General features: G+C 37.0%; 1 protein-coding gene across 1 annotated transcript in view; it reads left to right on the top strand.

Annotated features, from left to right (window-relative positions):
• The window catches only part of HCN1 (hyperpolarization activated cyclic nucleotide gated potassium channel 1), a 416,455-nt gene extending 393,462 nt beyond the window's left edge, over positions 1–22,993 (top strand). The window contains exons 7-8 of the mRNA XM_047731377.1: positions 16,235–16,399; positions 19,752–22,993. Coding sequence (XP_047587333.1) covers positions 16,235–16,399; positions 19,752–20,629 — 1,043 coding nt within the window. The 3' untranslated portion in view covers positions 20,630–22,993. The remainder of the gene's footprint in view (positions 1–16,234; positions 16,400–19,751) is intronic.
• The last annotated feature ends 1,318 nt before the right edge of the window (positions 22,994–24,311 follow it).

Below are 24,311 nucleotides of genomic sequence, written 5' to 3'. Positions count from 1 at the left end.
CAGGCAGGTTATAAATGTCCAAGAAGATCAATAGTCTGTTTGCAGTACCAGAGACCTCCAATAATAAAGTGAAGATTAAGATGACTCTGGTTCACAATAAATTAGAAGAATTAATTTCCCATTTGAAAGTGGCCATTAACGTGAGAGCAGAAAAGACGGTGCGCTGACCTCAAAAACATGAGGCATTGCCACAACATTGTAAGAGTGCATCTCTGTTCCTATTATAACCTATTAAAATTATTTAATCTTCTCCCAATTTCATCTGCTACTCCCCAGCCCTTCTGAGCCATATCTTAGAGAGAATTAAGCCCTATTGTCCTAAAGCATATGTTACAAGTAATGAATTAACTTAACACCTGTGCATCTAGAATGGTATAATTTATGTACCATCCTTGTGAGAATTCATAAAATAATCACTGAAATGATTTTCTGTGTTGTATGCTTTAGGTGAGGAATCCTAGCTGAGAAAGCCACCCTTTCCTCCCCCTAATATTAGAACAACCTACTTCCCATAATACATATATTTATGTATATATATATTTATGATGAGTAAATTTTATATTTATATTTTATTTTTTATTTTCTTTATTTATATTTATAATATATATACTTATGTATATATTCTGAGCCAGTAATAAGAAAAGCAAAAGAAACTTAATGTTCCTCTTATTAGGGGTTCTGTTCAGTTTTCTTACCTACCTCTCACAAGTTTATGACATTTGCACATTTACAACTACCATTCTGGTTGATGAACCATTGGGTATATTAAAAGATATTTCTGTTCTCAAAAAGACCAAATCTATAGCTGAATCTAATAACATCTAGAATTTGTATGTAATATTCTGAAGTCACATAAATCGTACCTAGGAGAGAGGAAAAGTCCCTATCCTGTTATGCTCTCTATTACCCTGTCATTTAGGCTGAAAAAAAAAAAAAAAACACTCTTGATAGAATGCCTCCAGCTGTCTCTGAGGAGGAAAAGACCATTCAGCGCAATGGTGGAAAGATACATGCCATCCTTTAACCTTTCTGTGGGAAGACAAAGGATGCTGAGAAGATGTACTGAACCCTAGGGAAACTTTTCAGCAGGAAGCACTTTGGCAATGAGAACAAGGAGAACGAAGACAAAAATCTCTGACCCTAAAACTGATGACTCAGCACCATTTACCACATACGTATTTTGACATTTTAACATTAGACAAACTCAGTAGCCTGGAGCTTAAAGAAACATGACCTCATGATAAAATTAACAATTATTAATAGTTATTCATGCCATCTCCATGTAGCATGATGGAAAGCCTCTTATTATAGCTACCTCCCTAAAGCCTAGCGGGCAAGCTGGTGCAGGTCTGTGTTGGGTTTTTCACTGGTCTGTGATGAAGTAATGTAAGAACAGTGGAGTAAGTTATCCTTACTTTAAGGATTTAAGTTTATGGAACTTTAAGGTTTAAACTTTAAGTTTATCCTTACTTTAAGGTTTAAGTTTATGGAACTCTCCTGTCTTTATTCTGTGTTTATTTTTTTATTTTGAAATTATTCTTGCTATTTCTGTATTAAAATATTTATTTCTTTTATGTACTGATGATGACAGATGATTTTTTTTTAACCTTTTTAATGTCTTTTTACTTGTGTCCAGATCTGGGGAACAAAATGTGCTGACCATATCTTGGTTCTAATTAAACAATTTTTTAAAATATGCTACTGGTTTGTATCTAAATATATAACTACTCATTAATTTATTCATCCATCAACAAATATTGAACAACTGCAAAGTGTCTGCTACTGTTGTAGGTCATGGCAATCTGGTAGTGAGGAAGAGAAATTATATCCTACCCTCATGCAGTTTACAATTCCCTTTGACAGACAATTAATAAACAAAAGATATCAATAAATAAAATAACTTCAGATAGTTAAAAATGCATCAAAAACAAACAGTTTCCATGTATAGTTTTTGCACGTTTTCAAGTGGGCTAATATAGATTACTCCCCCCGCACCTCCCACTTATCTACTCCACGGGATTAGTCATGGCTGTAACAGGAAGCATGTTGTTGGGAATATTGTTCATTATGTAGCACTGCTATGTAACATGTATCACACATTTTTCATTCTTTTTTCTCTACTCCCCCCCCAAAAAAACCTCTTTCTGCTTTTGCATCAAAGAAAATATTATGAAACTTAACCATACATCCCAACACAAAAGAAACACCATCGTATGTGGCTCTTAACAACACTTCCAGAATCATATTACATAGCTAACCGAAGAGAAGAGCTTCTCTATATTATGTTTTTGTATGTCCTCAAATGCTTTTTTGTCCACACACACTATCAAAAAGCCCCAATTTAATCAAACTTCTTTCACAACAATTTGCACATCAGTTACTATTTATTAACACTAAATTGTTTTTATTCTTTTTTTCCTTTATCTAAATGCCATGGCTCTTTAGCATATCTTTTTTATCCAATTTAATTAAACTAGTAAACCAACTGGAGTTACCGAACACTTGCATGGGAAAAAAAAAAATGGATGGAGCTTTCAAAAAGGGTTTCTAATATGTTTAAATATTAGCTTTCTCTTATTAAAGTGAACTGTTTTATCAAGATTATCCCCCAAAAGTGCATAATTAAAGCAAGTGTCTCCAAAAAGTTTAATTATGGTTGCTTTGATGTCCAAAACATAATTTTAAGCTTCTATTGTCAAGATGATGCAAAAATTGTACAAAGACAAAAAGCAGTAGCACACTTGCCACCTGGGACTTAAGATTTATTTATGCATTTTAGAGAGAGAGAGTCAGCTTGAGTGGGGAAGGGGAGGAGGGAGAGACTTTCAGGCAGACTCCCCGTTGAGCACAGAGCCCAACTCGGGGCTCCATCCCTGGTCCCCAAGATCATAACCTGAGCCAAAATCAAGAGTTGAACACTTAACCGACTGAGCCATCTGGGCACCTTAGCCACCTTGGATTTTTAGAGCAGGGTTTATGGAAATATGAGCCCCAACAGTATGACCTCATTAACACTATTGTCAGTCCATCAGTCCAGTGCTTTTAGGTGAAGGATTTGCTACCAGCATCTAATAAGTAGAGGCCAGAGCTGCAGTGGAACATTTTCAACGCCCGGGACAGTTCCTGACAGCAAAGAATTATCCAATCCTAAATGAAAATAGGGCTACAGTTGAGAGACCCTGGTCTAGAGAGTCTCGTTCAATTTTATATATTGAAACACACATCCAATAATTAATACAAATCTGACAACAAGAAGAATTATTGTTCTTACACTTATTTTTCTTTTCTTCTGAGATCCTTTCAGTTCTTCCTTCATTCTCACTTGGTCTCTGAAGTTTCAGTTGTCATGCTTCCTTCTGTTTAGGGGTTTCTGCTCATGATAATGATGGTGTAGAAAATAGTAATGAAGTTATACCTCGATAAATCAATATTCTAGGAATAAGTTATTCTTGTTATATTTTACTGTGCTCAACAAAAACAGAATTTCTTTTTGTTTTCAATTGATATTCTCTTAAAATAGGCTAATATCTTTCTTTGAAATACATGAGCATACTTTTCTTGTCCTGGCATAGTATTATAATGGATTAAATATCTTTCATCTTTCAACACTTACTTGTACTTATTTTAAATGTTGTAGGGTTTTTTTTTTTGGGGGGGGGGTTGCAGAGGGAGAGGGAGAGAGAGAATCTCAAGCAGACTCCATGCCATGGAGCCCCACATGGGGTTGAATCTCAAAACCCTGAGATCATGACCTGAACTGAAATCAAGAGTCAGATGCTTATCCAACCAAGCCACCCAGGCTCCCCAATGTTGCAGGTTCTAGGAGATGTTTCCACTTAAGGCTCATCTAGGAAAGGGAGAGAGTAGTGCCATGACCTGGAAATGGCAAATTTACAAAATTTGTTCCTGGTTAGAAATTTGAACACTGACTGAATGTTTGATAATATTAAGAAATTATTGATAATTTTTAGGTATAACAAATTAGATTGAGTATATTTTAGTAATGCATAGTGGCACTTTATAGTTGAACTAATATATTTAATCTCAGATTAATCAGGGAGAGGGGAAATATGTGAGGTATCAGTGAAACAAGTTTAGCTTTGAGTTAATAATTGCTTAAGCTAGGTGGTGAACATATAGGGATTTATTTTTACTATTATTTACATTGTTCTATAGTTTATTAGACTATGATGTTATACTATCCTGCTAATATTCTAATGGTATACTAGTATACTGTTCTGCCTTTTATAAATACTCAAAAATATTCCACAATAAGAATCTTAAAAATCAAAGAAATAGGAAACAAGTGAGCCCTTTCTATAACTTTTATCTTTTAAGATATATTCCTTCTATCCCTCCCTTCTCCACAAACCTAGGAAGAAAATACTGGTTAACTGACTACCTGCTTAAGTGAGGTTTCTATTAGATATAGTTTAAAAAAGATTCAGTCACATCTCAGTTAAGCTTATAAAAGATGAGAAGTTGTCTTTTCTCCAAGATGAGAGTCAAACCATCTTTGGTAGAAGAGTTTCCTCAAGTCCATTTATCATACTGACCAAGTAGGTCAGGAAGGAATTTTTTACTGTAGTTTAGATAAACTGTTGGGGCGTTTGACCCAATTCTTTAGCTCACTTTGTTTGAAATCACAAGCTAAAACATAACGCATGCATCTTTAGTCCACTAACTGCTATTCTTTCCAGATTTTATTTGACTAAGATATGATAAAGGTCATCTATTTAGAAGGGGTAGGGGAAAGTCTATAAAACCTAGAAGTTGGCAGACTTTTTCTGTAAAGGACCAAATAGTAAATATTTTAGACTTTGTGGACCATGTATGGTCTCTGTTACATATTCATCTTTTAATTTATTTATTGTTTAAGAAACCTTTAAAAACATGAAAACTATGCTTAATATAATACAAAAAGCAGCAAAAATTTGAAGGTTGGATTTGGCTATAGGAATCCTGATATATCCTCTTATTTTATTTTTTTTTAAAGATTTTATTTATTTATTTGACAGAGAGAGATCACAAGTAGATGGAGAGGCAGGCAGAGAGAGAGAGAGAGGGAAGCAGGCTTCTTGCTGAGCAGAGAGCCCAATGCGGGACTCGATCCCAGGACCCTGAGATCATGACCTGAGCCGAAGGCAGTGGCTTAACCCACTGAGCCACCCAGGCGCCCCATATCCTCTTATTTTAAAACTAGCCATTCTCCCAGATTTAATTCATTCTGAATAGCATAAGCAAAAGCATTCTATAAAATATATTTTACTTATTATTCATTTAATGCATATGCATTTTACCCCTATCACTTAATAGATGCTACTGTAACTAAACCAACTGATTATTGATGTGGATTATTTTTTTTCATTAGTACATACTTGAACTTACACACAAACTTTTTAAGTCAGAATTTAAGTACCATTTTTATGATTGTAATTATTATCTTGAATTTGCTTACTTGTTGTCATATAGAGCGATGCTTCTTGGAGGAAGAAGGTATCAACAGATACTTAACATGTGATAGGATTAATTTGTGAGTGTGCCTGTTTTCTGGGTAAGGGGATGGTAGTAGGGTTTCTCGTTTGCCTCATACATTTTTGCTGTTACTTTGGCCAAAAAGAGATTTCCAGCTGACCTCTCTACTGATACCTTGGAGTATTCAGAAGTAGAAAATGGAAACTCTGTAGGTAGGTTGTTAGTTTTCTACTCACTTCAAGGTTTCTCTGTGACTACTCATGAACTGGTCTTGAAGAACTCACCGTAATCTCTCAAGAGTGGGTAAGAATAGAAAAGATAGAGGCTTTTAACAAAATGGACAGGAATGAATATCTGGAAAGAGGTCCCAGATGGAGAAGTGTATGAGTCAGGCACTTGCGGGCTGAGTGTCATTGAGTCAAGCTCGGGTTAGCTGAAGTGGTAGAGCCTATTGTGAGGGAACACGGGAAGAAAGGAAGCACAGAAAAACACCCAGGAAAGTCAGAGGCTGACTCTGTGGCAAGAGAGAATGGCCCTTGGGAACCCATAGCAATTCCAGTACCACAGGAGCCATTTTAGGAAAATTCACCATTCCCATAACTTAGGCCATCCCTGACTTTCCTACCTATTCATTCCTCAATTTCAGGCTCCCCATGAGAGGGTATAATTGGGCTTATCAGTCACAATCCAACATAAAGCATCCCCATCGGTAAGAGTTCTCCAGCCAGGCCATCCTGTGGGCTGCTGACCAGGTTTGGGATGCCTGTCTTTTAAGCAGGCATCAATCATGGGTGCACCTGTAAAAATACACATACTCAGTTACGTGATGAAGGCTTAGCAACTTGGACGCACAACACAAATACTACTTCTAACCAATTTTACAAAAAAGAGCTCCTGGCTTCATGTCAGAAAGTGTTTCATGAAATGAGATTTTTCTCTAGATGTCGAAGTTTTGCTTGCCTTTTTTCCCAAAACAACCTTTTATCTTCTCTCACTCTAAGCAGACACCCTCTAGTGGTTTGCCTTTACATCTAGTTCAGAATTCACAGATCCCTCATCACCTTTCAAGCTCTTTTGAAGCCTCATTTACAGTAATTCTTCAAAGAGGTCACTGTTCTGGATGCTACAGCTTTATTTGAGGCGTATCCCCATCACCTCATACCCGAATTGTAATCATGAAACTTCCTTACAAATCTTTTTTACCTACTAGGAGTCCCCTCCCCCCATCCATTTTACAAGCCAAATGTAGATCTCCCACAACAGATGTGAAAGAGAACAAGTTTACCTTCTAGAGAAAGAGAGGCTGAATGTTTTTCCCAGGTATGGCAGGACAGCCAGAGAGACCGAACTCCTCAGCTCTGTTCCATCTATTCTTCCCTAAAACCATACTTTATACACAACTCCCTTCCTTCAGAAGCCTTGCAATAATATCGTCAGTCAAGACCAAACCCCTTACCTTCGGAGTGCTGTTCTCTCTGCCTGCTCAAACTCCTATGATCCTGAGACTGCTGTTCTGACAGTCCCGTGGGAGCCCCAACCCAAACTCTCCTCTGAACCTGTGTGCAGGACACTGCTCCACTCCATCTTCCTTCCCATCCCATTCTGTCTTCCGCATCCTCATGGCCTGGGCAATGCAACTCCTACACTGTTCTCAGAGCCTATCTAAGCCTTCTCTTGTCACCAAAAGTGCACAGAAATCTATTCCGACAGATGATGTATTATCTGGATTTCCCTAGCAGACATTTTAGATTGGGAATTATCCTCAAGCTTGGTTTATATATTGTGTTTGGATTTCTAATGAACTATAAACTCTGCAGGGGTTTTTTGTTTGTTTGTTTTTGTTTTTGTTTTTTTTTAATGTACCCCATAGTTTCCTTCAAGGTGCAATAAGAAAATCATTTGTTGACTTGAATTTATACCATCCCTTAATTTCCATTCCTTTATGGCCTCTTTTTCCAATTTCTTTTAAACAAGGAACCCTGTTTTAGATGTAAGTCTGACAGCTACAAGACTTCTCCACACCCAAAAAAGTTCATCACTGATATCACCTAAAACCTTGTTAGAAAAATGCATTGTCAGCACCCCCCCATTCATGAAATCCTAATCTGCTTTTAAGCAAGACATCTAGGGGATTCTTATGCATATTAAAGTGTAGGAAGCACTGCACTGAAGATTCCAGTATGAATCAGTTAGCCATTCATTGTTACATTGAATAAACCGAGAAAATGTTTATTTAAATCCCTATTTTATCACTCACACGTGTATGTGTATAGATGACTGAAAGAGACAGAGAGAGAACCTAGGGGAAGCTTTGGAGATAAATAACTGTTTTGCTGTAGTAGACTTGCCTTGTAAATATCTAGTGAATATATTTTCTGTTTAGACTATTATTTCTGCTGTACTTTTCTTTTTCTTTTTCATTTTGTGTAAGCATATTAAACCACATAGGAAAACAGAGCTGTCAAGATATCACTTCAAGAAAACACAGTTGATGTAGCTAAGAACTAAAATCATTTGATGAATTTTTTAAAAGCTGACTGCTTTTTAAAGGCATTCATAATTCACGGTGTTTGATTAACTTTTAAAAAGAGTTGAGTGTTGGTAGATTTAAAATCAAAAGGGAAGATTTGGAGTGGTCCGGTGGATTTTTAATGATGGATAGAAATCAGGAAATGTATGGTCTTACCCTTCTTAGCTTTGATATTTTTTATGTGATTTTTGTTCCAATCGCATAACAGATCCCTTTTTTTCTTCTGTATGTCACATGGACTAACATGGGGCTGGCAGTGATTGCTTTTTTTCTACCCAGCAGATATTTTGAAAATTACGGAGATAGTCCATCAAGTATTTTAACTGCGAAAGAAAAGTAGTATAAATATATAGTAGATTACAGTTTATAAATAGTATTGTGTAAAGCAGATTTTATGCAGACATTAGGCAGTTGAAGAAGTCAGTAGAATTTAAAGACACATCCATCATCAGGAACAGTAAGGGGTGAGAGTTTTAGAAGTGGGAAGTATAAACCTTAATGGGAACATCTGTATATCCAACAGAATGAAAGAGTCATGTCACAAACATGTTTGTAATCAATAGGAACCAGATAAAAGATATGAGTAATGTAACTTCTGGTGGATGGGGTCAAAGTTCCTCAAAAAGATATGGCTATTTGGAATGTTATACTCAGGTGTGAGCACTGTGTTTTATGAAACATATTTGCACACTGCTGTAAGTCATTTCTACTTTTTTTTTTTTAAAGATTTTATTTATTTATTTGTCAGAGAGAGAGAGAAAACACAGGCAGAGCAGCAGGCAGAGGCAGAGAGAGAAGCAGGCTCCCCACTGATCAAGGAGCCTGATGCGGGACTCGATCCCAGCACCCTGGGATCATGACCTGAGCTGAAGGCAGAGGCTTAACCAACTGAGCCACCCAGGTGTCCCGTCATTTCTACTTTTCATTTATTCGTTGATTCACTCATTCTTCATTTCTTGAACCACAATGATATCATGTGACTAAATCCACAGTCAGCCCTAGATATTATAAATGTGATGGTTGTACTTTTCATTAAAGACCTTATTAGTTAGTTTAGAGAAATAATCATGTAAACAAGTAAGTCTGAAAATGTGCCATAGGGTCTAAGATGCACGATTATCAAGCAGAGTGGAGACAAAGATAATTAAGAAGGGTGCCCATGGGTGTGAAATCATCTCACTTGAGACAAGTCTATGGAATTGGGATGGTTAGTTGGTGAACAGATTATTTACAAGAGGGTGGAAGGTGTGGGAGATGATAATTATATTTCACAAATTTGAACAGTTACTTGGTATATGAAACATTACTTTTTCCTTTGTTCCAGCAGGTAGAGTCAAAATCACAAGGAAAAATAATACAGTAAGAAGAGAGGGAACTTAAACGGGAAAGGAAGGGATGCGTGTCTCAGGAGGGCTCACACTGTGCTAGGCTGTGCCGGGCACTCTGTAAGCACTATTTTAGTTAATCCTTGTAACCACTTTGCCAATGCTTACCCTGTCTGAAATGCCACTACTAGGCCAATATTCAGAGCCGCAGATGATCACCCTAAATGCTCTACTTTAGGACAGATGAATTGACTAAACATATGGGGGAGACCTAAGATTTTTTTGGCAAAGCAGTAACTTTAGATGATACAAATGACCGCATAACCAGTGGTAGGAGATGCTAATAGTTGTACAAATGTGACAGTGTCTGTGAGAACTGAAATAATCAGTTGTATCCTTAGAAAATAAAGCGAAATTGGATATTCTATTTTCATTAGACTATCATAACTCTTCTTTTGTAATATCTGAATTTGGAAATATGTTATATCCAATCTGTTTCAGAAGCTTATTAAAGATGTGAAATATTTCTATTTTTAAAGATTTTACCTGTTTATTAGAGAGAGAGAGAGAAAGAGAGAGCACAAGCAGGGGGGCAACAGAAGGAGAGGGAAAAGCAGGTTCCCTGCTTAGCAGGGACCTCGATGTAGGGCTCCATCCCAGGACCCCAAGACCATGACCTAAGCTGAAGGCAGACACTTAATTGACTGAGCCACCCAGGTGCCCCATGAAATATTTCAAAATACATCAATACTACAAATTTATATCTATTTAATGTTCTATTCTACTCCAAATTCCCTCGATTGCTATTCAAATCCATGTGACAGATGTCTCAAGTGCTTCTACCAGGCAAGCTTGATATGCAGATTGATTTAAGCCAGATGTTACCACCTCCTATGCTATAAGAGGTGACATTTTCCTAGTTCACTAGTATAAATATAGAAAGATTACAAATACAGATACAGAAAGAAAACAAAAAAAAGTGTTATTTCCTCTTGCACATACTATGAGACACTAGATTAGGAGCCTAAGTAATTTAGAGGAAATTAGTATTTTGATACTCAGCGGAGAATTACTTTTATTTCATGATCTTGGATACAAAAAAAAGGAAGCAGCTTCTTGCTTAGGTTACTACGAGCAACCAAGTACAAATGTTCCTATAAATTCTAGAAACTCAGGTTAAACATAATACCATACAAATTTCTGTCATAAGTCCCTGGTAAGTTCCTGTGTTACTGCAATGTCAAACTCTGTTTTAGGGGTCATGGAAATATTTCTGAGTTGCAAAATTCTTGATGCCATTTATAAAATGACTTTGTATAGGTATCAGTAATGTCACTGAAATGCTTATAAAGTTAACTGATGTCTGCAAAAATAGCACTGATTAGTTGACTATATCTCATAACCTAAGGTTTATTAAAAGTGTGTGTGTGTGTGTGTGTGTGTGTGTGTGTGTGTGTGTGTATATAGTGGTGAGTCAAATTTAATCTCCTGAAACATAACTTTTTATAATGTTGAAACTGAAAACAGTTTCCAATGTGCCTGTGGTAGGTTGCTTTACTGTCAGTTTTCCTCTTCAATAAGTGAAATAACTTACCCTGTAAAAAAAAAAAAAAAAAAAAACCAAAAAACAAAAAACAGGAGAATCATAGAAAATTAAAATTAATATGTCAAGTCCCCAAATACTTGTGCTCTGGATTATAATTTAGAAATTTATATCCAGCTAAAGGGACTTACTTCCAAGTAAATTTGCACTGAAATTCTTAAAACAGTGATAGCACCACTGGGAAATTCCCAGTTTAGTTCTTGAAAAGTAAATAAACAAGGAGAAGTAGGAAGATTGGAACATCAACATGGTCTAGAAAATGTGTCATAATATTCTTTAAAAAAAAAAACTTATATCTGTTAGATACACTTAGTTTGTTCTTTGGGAGTTCAATTTTATTTCATTGTGAACTTTACTTTTTGTGTGAAGTCATCTGAGCACCCAAAAGCAAGTTAGTTTTCTACCTGTTGAGAAACAATATCATCTACATTGAAGAAAATATTACCAAGCAGTCTAGATACTTTCTTCATTACAGATATTGCACAAAACCCACAAAGATGTGTTGTGTTGCTTAGAGAAAGCACATAAATCATTTGGCAAGTTCTGTTACAAAGGGGAGATACCTCGCAGGAAAACCAATATTACACTGTTGAAAACTTAAGAATAGAACTTAGTGTGGACCTTGGGTTCATCCACTATCATTGATGTACTCATAAGCATTTTAAAATAATTTTCTCTGGGTTCAAAACTCAAGGTTATAGTCTCCGGGAGGGATACAATAATGTCACTGTATAATTGCTGTCTTTAAAATGTCAAACCAGTGAGGGAGATAAGTAATTTTAAGGAAACAATTAGAAAATCCAATACAAGAAAATAAAAGTAGTGACAAACTATATATCCATAATTTCTTAGGAACCTCAAGGATAGTATGAGATACAGATGAATAAAATGGCTTTTCTTTATGTTTTTTATCCAAACCCAAATCCACACACACACACACACACACACAGGAAATACACAAAAACTCTATAACACCCGACACAGGACTCTCTTCCCTCAATAAGCAGATCTCCAAAAGAACTTAGTAATAATCAAAAATTAATTCACAGAGAAGCAGCTGCTCCACTCACATACTGAGTCTAGAAATTCATTTCATGACATCTAAGACTCCTTTCCAATCAGAAGTCTGCTTTTTTCATTGCTAAGTTGTTGGCATGTATTAATTTTGTTATTCATGGTAGAAACAAAGACTTTGGAGCTTTAAAAGGAGGGACTATTCAAAGTGATTTTCACACTGACCAGTGAGTACACCTTCACTCTGCTAGTGAGTACACCTTCGTTTGTTCTGTTTCTCACTACGAGATTATTGCCAAGAATTAATGGCTGAAGAATTTTATTAAGGAAACAATAACAAACAGTTATCCAAACTTTGATAACATAAAATTTCAGTTGTTTAAGCCAAAAATTTGTTTTAAGTATGCTGCTGGTTACTGATGAAACTTGAAGGGAAAGTAGAGGGAACTTGGAATATACATATGAAAGACTGTAGCCAGGGAAGGAGCAGATCTCCTGGCAGAACCCAAGAATGACTCCCAGCTGAGACCCTAGGACTACAGAGAGCCAAATGAAAAGTGAGGGAGAAAACAGGGGCCCTACCCAAGACTGCATGTGATACAAAGTGTTATCTGTCCCTCACTCCACATTGCCCAGCAGCCTGTAACCAGTCATTTTATTCTCCTGAGTTTCTTCTTTGAAAGCAGGTGAAGAAGGCAGACAACTAGGACTTATTAGTGACCCTAGAGTAAAGCCTTCCCTGTTCCAGAATTTAAGGAAATAAGAGAACAAATTGCCTATCCCTTTGCTCTAAAGAGAAACTCCAAATCAACAAATTGCGCCACATCACCAGATTTTTCATCCTTAAATGTGGAAGGATGTCAATGGATTACCTGAAGAAACCATTAAACATTCAAGGAAAAGCTCAGACACAGAGGCAGAAATAGTGGAGAGAAAGAATTTAGAAAACAGAAGGGCACTAAAATATATATAAAATATAAAAACAAAAGCCCGTTTCTCTTTTCACTTTCATAGTTTTATTGCAATTTATTTTACATATATGTCACCCATGTCAAGTGTACAATTTAATTTTTTATTAAATTTACTAAATTATGAAGCCATCACCATAAATCAGGTTTAGAACATTTTCATCACCCCAGTAAGATTTCTTGGACCCATTTACCGTGAATCTCCTTTCTCACCCGCTCTCCCAAGCAACCAATAATTTGTCTTTCTAGATTTGCCTTCTCTGGATACTTCATATGTATGGAATCAGAGAACATGTGGACTCATGTCTTGCTTCTTCCACTTATGTTTGTGAAACATACTGAGGTCTGTCCATGTTGTAGCATATTTGTGTCATTCATATTCAGAACTCTTAACACCCATCAGGAGATAGTGCACGTTACATCTATAATGAAAGAAAAGGATATAATGAGAAAGCAATAAACATAGGAAAATGGAAAGCATTTGGAAATTAAAAACGTAAGTGCCAAAACAAAACTATATGAAAAAGAACGGAAGGTAAAGTTGAGGAAACCTCCTACTGTCCTAATCACTACTAACAGGTTTGCATTCCCTCATATCTTGTTTTTTGTTTCCTACTCTGTGCACTTAGATATTAATTTTATAACTAGTTTTTTAAATAAGTTATGCACATCACAAAATAAAAATAATTTATATAAAGAGACATTGAAAAAATGCACATCTGCATAAAGGAGTGTTTTTCATCTAGAGCAAGGCATATTGGTAGATGTTATTATTATTCTTATGATCATTTTTATCTGACTGTAATTACAATCTTGTATCCTTTTCTCACTCAAGCTTTCATGACCATTCATGGTTATCACACTGACTTTAAAAGCTTCCCTTTTCATAAATGCCACATAGTTCATCTAATGGCCATGTACTTGGTTGTATCTTGACTTGTTAAACATTTAGGGCATGCTCACATTTTCAGATACTATTAAATAAATATGTATTGCCATGTAAACATTGTTCTTTTTTTCCCCCATTTTATTTCATTTATTTTCAGTGTTCCAGCATTCATTGTTTAGGCACCACACCCAGTGCTCCATGCAATACGTGCCCTCCATAATACCCACCACCTGGCTCACCCAACCCACCCCACTCCCCTCCAAACCCTCAGTTTGTTTCTCAGAGTCCACAGTCTCTCATGGGTTGTCTCCCCCTCCGATTTCCCCCAATTCACTTCTCCACTCCATCTCCCAACATTGCTCTAATTATAGAGTATTCCTTGGGTTAGATTGTCCAGTAAAATTTCTGGGTTGAAGATTATGTATACTTTTTAAGATCTCTGTTACATCTCACTGGTTATTTTCCATGAGGTTTATAGCCTAACCATTCTACGTGACAAGTTGCACAGATTTGAAAGCAACACTTAGCAGTAATGGGTTTCCCATCAGTTTACTCACCATAATGTCCCAATTATAAATTATATGATATAGCATTAGTACTTTAGTGACCAACAGGAATTTAATTGGGGGGGTAGTGCTAAAAAATACTTCTTTTATTACCTTCTTTAGAGTAGCCAGCAAATTCCATGATGTGATAATATGCTTTATGTTTCATATAGATTCATCTTTCTACATACACTGTTACACACAGATGCATGCATGCACACAAACGTGAACACTTCACAATATTACTTATTAAATTTACATGTTTACCAGCGTGAACAACAACATAAGTGGTTGCTTCAGTGGCATTTCTTAAAATGCTATCTTCCCAGATTGGTTCAAATGTGCTTCTTAATACTTCCAGAATACCCACAGTCTGTATTATTGTTCTTACCAGATTGCATTGAAATGAACTCTCAATTAAGAAGAAATATTTTTTTTAAATCATCAGTATAGAAATAACAAAAAGTAGATAATATGTTTGACTCACATTTCCAGCCCTAACATCAAATGCATAATGCCTACCACATAATTTATTCACCGTGTTTATCAGCGTGAACAGAACTTACTTAAAAAGTTCAGAAAAGTGTGCATTTAGGCCTCTTTCAATAATTATTTTGCTATTATTTTCTTATGTTAGGAAATTGTGTATTCAAAAATACTTCTGCCATTTCTTTTTTCAAACTGGTTATCCTGAAACTAAATTTCTTTTTTTTTTTTTAAGATTTTATTCATTTGAGAGAGAGAGATCACAAATAGGCAGAGAGGCAGGTAGAGAGAGAGAGGGGAAGCAGGCTCTCTGCTGAGCAGAGAGCCCGACATGGGGCTCAATCCCAGGACACTGAGACCATGACCTGAGCTGAAGGCAGAGGCTTAACCCACTGAACCACCCAGGTGCCCCCTGAAACTAAATTTCTTAAAAATATTTCTAATTTTTTTAAAAAATCAAAATCTATAGAGTTTAATTAATAAATTTAGAGAAATGAAATAAAAAATTATCACTTGTAGACTCATTTAAGTTAGAAACTAAGGAAATCCAAATTTGTAAATGTTTGCTTTACTGAATTTTGGAAATCTAATTTTCCAAAAAGAATTTTTCTTAGAAATTATTGAAATAGAAAGCCTCTCTGTGAATTTGGAATATAGTTTTCTATACCCATCTCATTGGGAACGGGATCCCCCTTATGTAAGGCATGCCTGAATGCATTCCCCAAAACCTGGTCGTATTTCCTGATCATAGGACTTTCTAGGCCAGTGTGTGGGTTCACTTTGGTTTCTATCTATATCATATGATCTGCTTTTTGCCTTCCAAACTTAATAAAAATTTTGTCTGATTACAGTATTTTGTTTTTAAGAATTTATTTATTTGTTTGACAGAGAGAAACACAGCAAGAGAGAGGGAACACAAGCAGGGGGAGTAGAGAGGGAGAAACGGGCTTCCCCTCAGAGTGGGGAGCCTAATGTGGGGCTGCATCCCAGGACCCTGGGATCATGACCTGAGCCAAAGGCAGACACTTAATGACTGAGCCACCCAGGCGCCCTGATTACAGTTTCTTCCAGTGTTCAACTCCGTTGTGGACTTATGATTCTCTTTTTTACATTTTTATTGTTATTTCAGATGGATTGGAATGAGGGCTGAAGGATAGATAACTCCATTTCAGCTTTCCATTTGAACTAAAAGATTTAACTGTTTAACAATGAATATTATTTTAAGGTTAAGTATTGTCAATTGGATATTTTTGTCAGAAGGAATTTACTGATAAAATAGGAAATGCTGCCAATCATTGGTTGATGACACCATGAGACTTTTTTTCTTTTTTTTAATTGTGAGTCTTGGTGGTCTTTGAAAGTAAATTACCAAACAAGTCTTTCTCTCTTGGTTTGATAGAGATTTGCTTGCTGACCAAGGGCCGCCGCACTGCCAGTGTTCGAGCTGATACATACTGTCGTCTTTATTCACTTTCTGTGGACAACTTCAACGAGGTCCTAGAGGAATATCCAATGATGAGGCGAGCCTTCGAGACAGTTGCCATTGACCGACTAGATCGGATAGGTACTCTCTTCCGTTTTCTACCTTTTTTGTGTACAATTTATACTTTAGTGGACTGATATATATTTGCAATCCTAAGTCCTAAATGCTATAATAAGTTGTCTATTAATTAGCATAGAACTAGCAGTTAGCTCTAGCCCTATTTCTACTCTCTAACTCTCTCATCTAAGTATTCTGGGTTTATTTAATCATCTCTATTTTTATTAGCTGCTCAATCTGATTTCCCCAGTGATGACAAAACAATTTGAATCTTCAGGTAAAAAGCAATGATAAAAATTTTAGGTAGCACTAAAATAGAACTAAAAATATAATAGTATGAGTCTACATTACAAACCAAATAATTTTACTGCAAGGTTTTTTTAAAAAAATTATGTATCAACTTTTCATTTTTAGTTTTATATTGAGAACTGAAAACTTGTACATTTTAATTGTCTCTGTAGAAACTTCTGGAAATGTTTGTAATACAGACTCAAGCAGGAAAAGCCTTGCTAGAAGTACCTAACTTAGATGCTCTACTTTGTAAACATCAACTTATTTTACAGGCTTCTCTGCTCTCCAATAAGAATATATAAATTAGACCTTATATTAGTTACACTAGTTAAAAGATTTGAAGAATTGCTATAGTAAAGTTAGATCAGATTGGCTTGCTGTTAGTTTCCCAAGATAATGCTAGAAGATTCTGATGTGAGAAGGTGTATGCATTCATTTTCTACACCTAAATCCTCTTCCCCCACCCTACCATGCTCTGCCTCTTTTCCTTGCTTACCTCTACTCCATTGTCATAACCTGAGTTTAGACATCACTTCCCTGTAGAAATCTTCTGTGACCTCCTAACGGGCTCCTAATCCTAGGCTGAGTAACCTGGGTATGTTCTCCCATCCCCCTAGGAATTTCCTCCATCACAATACTGCTTCTGTTATTGCAGTTGCTCTAAAGATGCTAAGATTTGTAAATGGAGAGGTCAAGTCTAATTCACTATTGCATTCGCAGTACGTAGTACACAATGAATATTCTTGAAGAGAGGTTGTAGGGAGGGATACAGGAATCAATGATCTCAAACGAGATGGGGCTGGGATCACTTGGAAGTCAACAAGTCCTTCATTCTTATTAAAGGTAAGGATTTTTGATTGATGTAATCTTATGTCAACTTTTCTTCTGCACTTTGTATCTTTCCTTCTACAGAAGTGGGATGACAGATGCATTAGGCTCTGAAATTAGGTTAGGAGAAATAAAGGTAGTATTTGGACATTATCATTAGACATAACACACATATCAGAAATTCATATTGACAGTTTAGACAGATAATAGGACACAGTGTCGAGAGAGACAGTGCCCATAAAAGTGGGCATTCCTGAAAGCATCTTTATTTAATTTGAAAATAATTTACCTCTTTGTGGTTATGTGAGTGCTCACAGTAGAGCTAGAGACTAATTTCTGAACACATGCATTTTTCTGCTTAGCCAGCTAGACATTTTTAGAGAAAGTGTTAAAATCAGGATTTTTTTATTAATTATTTTTATTAACATATAATGTATTATTTGCCCCAGGGGTACAGGTCTGTGAATCGTCAGGCTTACACACTTCACAGCACTCACCATTTCACATACCCTCCTGAATGAAAATCAGGATATTTTAATAAAGAATTTCTGTTACTCTGATCAGCTTCACTCTCATCTAACTTTTTCCAGTTAATTTTTATAAGAAAGTTTGCATGAAATGGTTTGCATCCAATAACACAGGCAATAAAATCGCTAATAAGCACCAAGCATTTGCAGTTTTGATCCTTATAAAATTCTAACAGTGCATTAAAATCTTTATTTCTCCACAAGTTCACAGATATTTACATTACAAAATGTTGACTATTCACAGGATCACAAAGAAATATTTTCCTTCATTCTGTGCTATCGCTCATATATATAGACCATATTTAGTTAAGGCAATATGCTAAATAAGCATTTATATTTATTACGGATATAGGAGCTTTTGTTCTTGAGAAAATTAGAACAGTTCTATAAGGAGGAACATTTATTTCGGCAGTCATTTAAAATGATAGTTTGCCAGCATCCAAGTAAATTATAACATATATTTCCACTAAAAAGTATTCCTTCGAACTCTAACTTTATTTAGCAATATGGCAAATTCATTCATTTTCAGTTACGATATTTATCTGGGAATTATGTTATCAATGATGTCACCAAAAGTCACTAATTTTCCCCTTTCCTTGATCTAACTTTGATTCTGTCATCATCCTGCCAGAGAATGTCTACTTACTGCAAAGCACTCCAAAGACAATGGCAGGAAGGAGAGGTGTTGCTTACTGAGGTTCTAGAGGGAGCTGAGAACCTGCCATACATGATGCCCCTTAATCCTCACCAAGACCTTTTGGAAAAGGGAGGATTATGAAGTGTTCTCAGCCTGTTGGTGCATCAAAGTCCTCTGAGGAAGTACGCTTTGAAAGGACTGAAATCTGAAATCTGGACCCCATGTCTGATTATTGTGGTTTAATTAATAGGGACCAGATGAAAATCAGTATTTTTCAAAGCCCCAGAGATGAGAAGACTATGAATGTCTGGTGGAGGACCCCTGGCATAGAGCACGCGTCAAAGGCAGAGACTTGCCACAAGGGCTCCTCAGATTTGCACGTGACAATCTCCTGAGCATCTCAGTAAGATGCAGCATCTCAGTCCCCACGTAGGAGGGAGCCTAACTGACTGCATTTCTAGAAGGTGCTCCCGTCATACCGATGCCTGCAGCTGGTTCGTGGTTCTTAGGAAGGGTCTGCGATCTTATCTGCTGTTTTCCTTCCGCAGTCCTGTTTCTTAGTAACCAGCTTCTCTTGGGCATGGTTCCAACCTTCCTATGTCCCGTTCTCCTGATGGGTGAAATAGGATTATAAACACATCTACCGCCAAGAGTTGAGGATTAAACACAGTAAGTCTGTCTAAAGCCTTCTGTAGGGTACCTGTCACATAGTAAGTGTTCCATAGTAGTTTCCTGGAAAAAAGGTAGCTTTAAACTTAAATTTTGATTCTAGGCTCATCCTGATCCAAGTACCCTTTCTTCTCCCACTCTTCTAAGTAGCCCTCATGCCCGCTATCTCCCTCTCTCCTGTAAGATGGCTTTTGCCATCTATTACAGACTTCAACTGACTTGCGTAGAAGGTAAGATTTTCCAGAGATACAGGAAGCGTGAAGGGCAGGAGCCACCTTTCCGTTGGCGCCTAAAGGTGAGTATTTGGCTTTCAAGCGTCTTCCGCGAAACACTGGCGTACTTGGGTTTCCAGGAGCCACTCTCCCCTGGGCTCGTCGTCCGTCCTCCGCAGCTTTCTAAGTGGCTCTGTTTGTTCCGCTGACAGGAAAGAAAAATTCCATTCTTCTGCAGAAGTTCCAGAAGGATCTGAACACTGGCGTTTTCAACAATCAGGAGAACGAGATCCTGAAGCAGATAGTGAAGCACGACCGGGAGATGGTGCAGGCGATCGCTCCGATCAATTACCCCCAGATGACAGCCCTGAATTCCACCTCTTCCACCACGACTCCGACCTCCCGCATGAGGACACAGTCTCCGCCGGTGTACACAGCGACCAGTCTGTCCCACAGCAACCTGCATTCCCCCAGCCCCAGCACGCAGACCCCCCAGCCGTCCGCCATCCTCTCGCCCTGCTCCTACACCACCGCGGTCTGCAGCCCTCCTGTACAGAGCCCGCTGGCCACTCGAACTTTCCACTATGCCTCCCCCACTGCGTCCCAGCTGTCCCTCACGCAGCAGCAGCAGCAGCTCCAGCAGCCCCCGCCCCCGCAGCCCCCGCAGCCGCCCCCGCAGCCGCAGACGCCCGGCAGCTCCACGCCGAAAAACGAAGTGCACAGGAGCACGCAGGCGCTGCACAACGCCAGCCTGACCCGGGAAGTCAGGCCCCTGTCGGCCTCGCAGCCCTCGCTGCCCCATGAGGTTTCCACTCTCATTTCCAGACCTCATCCCACTGTGGGCGAGTCCCTGGCCTCCATCCCTCAGCCCGTGACCGCCGTTCACGGCCCGGGCCTGCAGGCGGGGGGCAGGGGCACCGTCCCCCCGCGAGTCACCCTGTTCCGACAGATGTCCTCGGGAGCCATTCCCCCTAACCGAGGAGCCCCTCCCGCACCCCCTCCACCAGCAGCTGCTCTTCCGAGAGAGTCTTCCTCAGTCTTAACTACAGACCCAGAGGCAGAAAAGCCACGATTTGCTTCAAATTTATGATCCCTGCTGATTGTCAAAGCAGAAAGAAATACTCTAATAAACTGAGAATCTCCTCAGATCTTATTTTATTCTATCTCCTGATAGATTCCTATAGCCTACTATGAAGAGATATTTTAGACAGCTCTGGCCTACATGCAAAATGTACAATATATAAATATATATCTACTATTAAATATCTATCTAAATTCCCAAGAGAAGTTCAAAAGACCTGTTTAGCATTCAGTGTTATATGTCTTCCTTTCTTTAAATCATTAAAGGATTTAAAATGTTGTTGTAAGATCATTTATTTTTAACCTACTTTTACTGAATTCCTTTGATATATATGTATTTCTCTACTTTATGAAGAGTTCTTGGATTCAGTGGAAACAAAACTCTGATTTTAAAAGGCAACTCAAGTGAGCTACTGAATAGCACCAACCAAAACTTCTTTCATGAGCTGTGTCTCTGCATCTAAATTGTTAATCATTAGTTATGGAGATTAAATAGCAAGTCCCATTTTATAGATCCAAATTGTATTTTGGTGCTTTCAATTTTGAATTAGGTTACAGAATACACGGTGTGCTTGGCCACGGTTGGAGACTAACTTTGCCACCATTAGGAATATCTCTAACTTCAAACATGTTCATTGACCTTTCAGAAAGCTGAGGGGATATTTGTCTTCATGTGTTATTGGACTTTTACCAAGACTCAATGTTAGTTGTAAATAACTTTTTCAACCCAAATAAAAATAGCTATTCTGTGCTGTATGAAGGTAAAAGTCATCACTTAAGAATTTAGTTTTATTGCTTCACTTCAAAACTTAGAGTTTGAAATTTTACAAAACCTAATTGTGACAGTTATTCAACTGTAATGCAATGGCTTGAAACCTACAATATTATTTTAACCTGCAATGTTTTATGCAAAACTGTATGCTCAATTCTACAGATTGCTTGTATTACACCAAAAATCATTACTTTTCTTCCTTCTTGCCATAACCAAGCATCTGAAAATAGTCCCTGCATGCTTTTTGGGGGAAAAAAAAAAATAGGTTCAGATCAGTCACTGTAGGGAGAGGCTTCCAGTATTTCTCATTTCTAGAAAAGTATAACCACTCATTAATTGCCTATCTTAAAATTCCTGTAAGGCTGACTTGGATCTCTGACTTAAGTCTAGAAGTGAGGTTTTCATTTTCATTTAATATTATTACTATTATTACTATTATTTAAGTAATGATTTGTAAACCACAGCTTGATTGGAGTTGCCAGTGTGTTCTGTGTCTTCACTGTTGGTAGTTGGTAGTTTACCTTGGTGTTCATTTAAAATAACTAAGTACACAATAGCATCATGTCTGGGAACACACGCTTTGTTCTATGTGTATTGTAATAAAATGGTTAGTAAATCTTAAGGCATGTGATGACTAACATAGCCCTTAGATAGGAGATTCGTTACTCAGAATGTGCTGGAAATTGTATGGATGTGATGACAGAAAGCAGGGGGCAAACTGAATGTGAGCATTGTTTGTTTGTCTGTTTCCTTAACTCTCCATGATCTGTGAACATCCGCTTCTTCTCAGAGAAGTCCCTTAGTAATCATTTGTGCCTAATGCATCCCACAAATGTGGTGGATGACTGGAACACAATTGGAAGATTCCTAATATCCAACTTCTGTAAATAACCCAAGTTAAAGAGAATGACCTAAATTGGAGGTCTTCAGTATCTTTGACACTGGCGATGCATTTAAGAAGAACTTAACAAAGATCACACATTAAACGGGGCAGGGCCTCCAGACAGACTTGAGGACAGAAAACAAAACAAAAAGCAAAAACTCTAAAATGGATCCATGCTGCCTGTTATGCCTTTTATGGATATAATACCTATACTACCAAAATGAGTTGTTATGTTTCCTTTCTAACAGACCCCAGCTTGTGTGGAAGTAATCAACTATGCTAGTCAATGTAATGTTGTCATTAACATGCTGGTGATATCTGATGGCATGTCAGGAATGGTGTAAGAAGGGGATTGTTCAGTCTACCCAGAGCCTATGGGAAAGCTGCAAGACCATTTACATATCAGTACAAAACTCCTTTATTTTATTAAAATATTGAGAATTAACTTCAATTTATTAAGATCATGTATTGGTCCTTTAAATTATTAAAGGTTTACATTTGATAGCACTAATGGGTTTGGTAGTGAAATATTTTTATATATAAATTTTTGGTTTTTTATTTTGAGCACTATTGGGAAACACAAGCAAAATTGAATTGCATGGTCTTTCAGTGCAACCATAAAATTTTTATTCACTTTGTAACAGAATGGACAAAAAACTAAGGTTTATATGTTAAACTAAAAAAATGGTACAGGGTAAATTATATACATATATATGTATGAATATAAATGCTTAGGTTAAGAAAAAAATTGACTCACATTCCTGTAATATAAAAGTCCATTGCTAGTTGAAAAGTGACCTCTTTTCTCTGTACATAGTTAAGCCCATAAGTATGGAGTTTTAATCTGTACAGAAAGAAATGTATTATTGAAAAGATTGGTCTTTCTGCTGCTGGGAAAATAGTAGAAAAGCTGATTCTTACAACAACTGTATGATCAGGGACGAATTAGAGTATTTCTTTTGTCTTTGCTCAAAGCCATACATATATAAATATATATAAAGATTATTAATAAATTCAATAGAAAATAAACTAATATCATGAATATTTTATTTTATCAATATACTCTAATCCAATGTTTTGTTTTATTGAGTACAGATTTGCCTCTTTCTACCTTTACATCTTAAGTTCTCCAAGAAGGCTTATACTTGATAGTCATTAAAAAATTACAGATAGCCCATGGCTGTAGAGAGGAAGGTAAAAAGAACCTGGGTTTCCCAGTTGTCCCTGTGTTTTACCTATTCCCTACAGTACGAGTTGAAGTCTTTTTATTTGCTCTGTACCTCCTTGGTTGTTACCCAATTCCAAAACAGTCATTTCTGTGCTATTAGATTTAGAGATGGAAAAAAAAATCACCTTGTAATTTATTATAGAAACCTCTTCTATGACAGCCTACGGCCTTGCAAAGGCTTTTGATAGTAGCAGAACCTCCCTTTACAAGTGGATTTTGAATCAGACCTAAAAGCCTGACATAGAGTTTATTGCATTGAATGAAGGAGTCTTGAAAACTGTAAGGATAAATGGCAGGAATGGCAACAGACTCTATTCATCAAATAAATAGTATGTCTCTGGGTCTCAGTGACCACTCCATAAGTGAATGATTCCCTGACGGATGCCATCCCACTTTAAAAAAGCTAGTTATTTTGCCATTTATGAACTTAAGTGAGCATAACATCTGCAGGACATTACAAAGTACACAGCCAAGGTAGGCTAGTTCCTGAAGGACTTGGGTGGTTTAAACAATATGATATGTTTTAAACTTTAGATGTTATTATTTTTAAAACCTGAATTATTTACTCTTCAAAATAGAAGTGATCTCTATCAACTATCAGGCTTATTTTTTTTAAGTCCCCATGACTTCTTAAATTGTTTATATTTGTTAATTTATAATTTTACTGTGCTATTTTGCTCTTAAGAATTTTACTTTCATAATTTATGACATTAAGCTGTGTGAACAAGATTTATCTCTCTTATGCCTCTATCCTTCTAGAATATGTGCCATAAAACCCAAGTCTGATTATTTTGCTCATCTGCACTGCA

The sequence above is a fragment of the Lutra lutra genome, chromosome 5 (assembly GCF_902655055.1).
Source record: "Lutra lutra chromosome 5, mLutLut1.2, whole genome shotgun sequence".
NCBI lineage: Eukaryota > Metazoa > Chordata > Mammalia > Carnivora > Mustelidae > Lutra > Lutra lutra.
The sequence above is the reverse complement of the archived record's forward strand: the minus strand, read 5'-3'. Positions and strand labels throughout refer to the sequence as shown.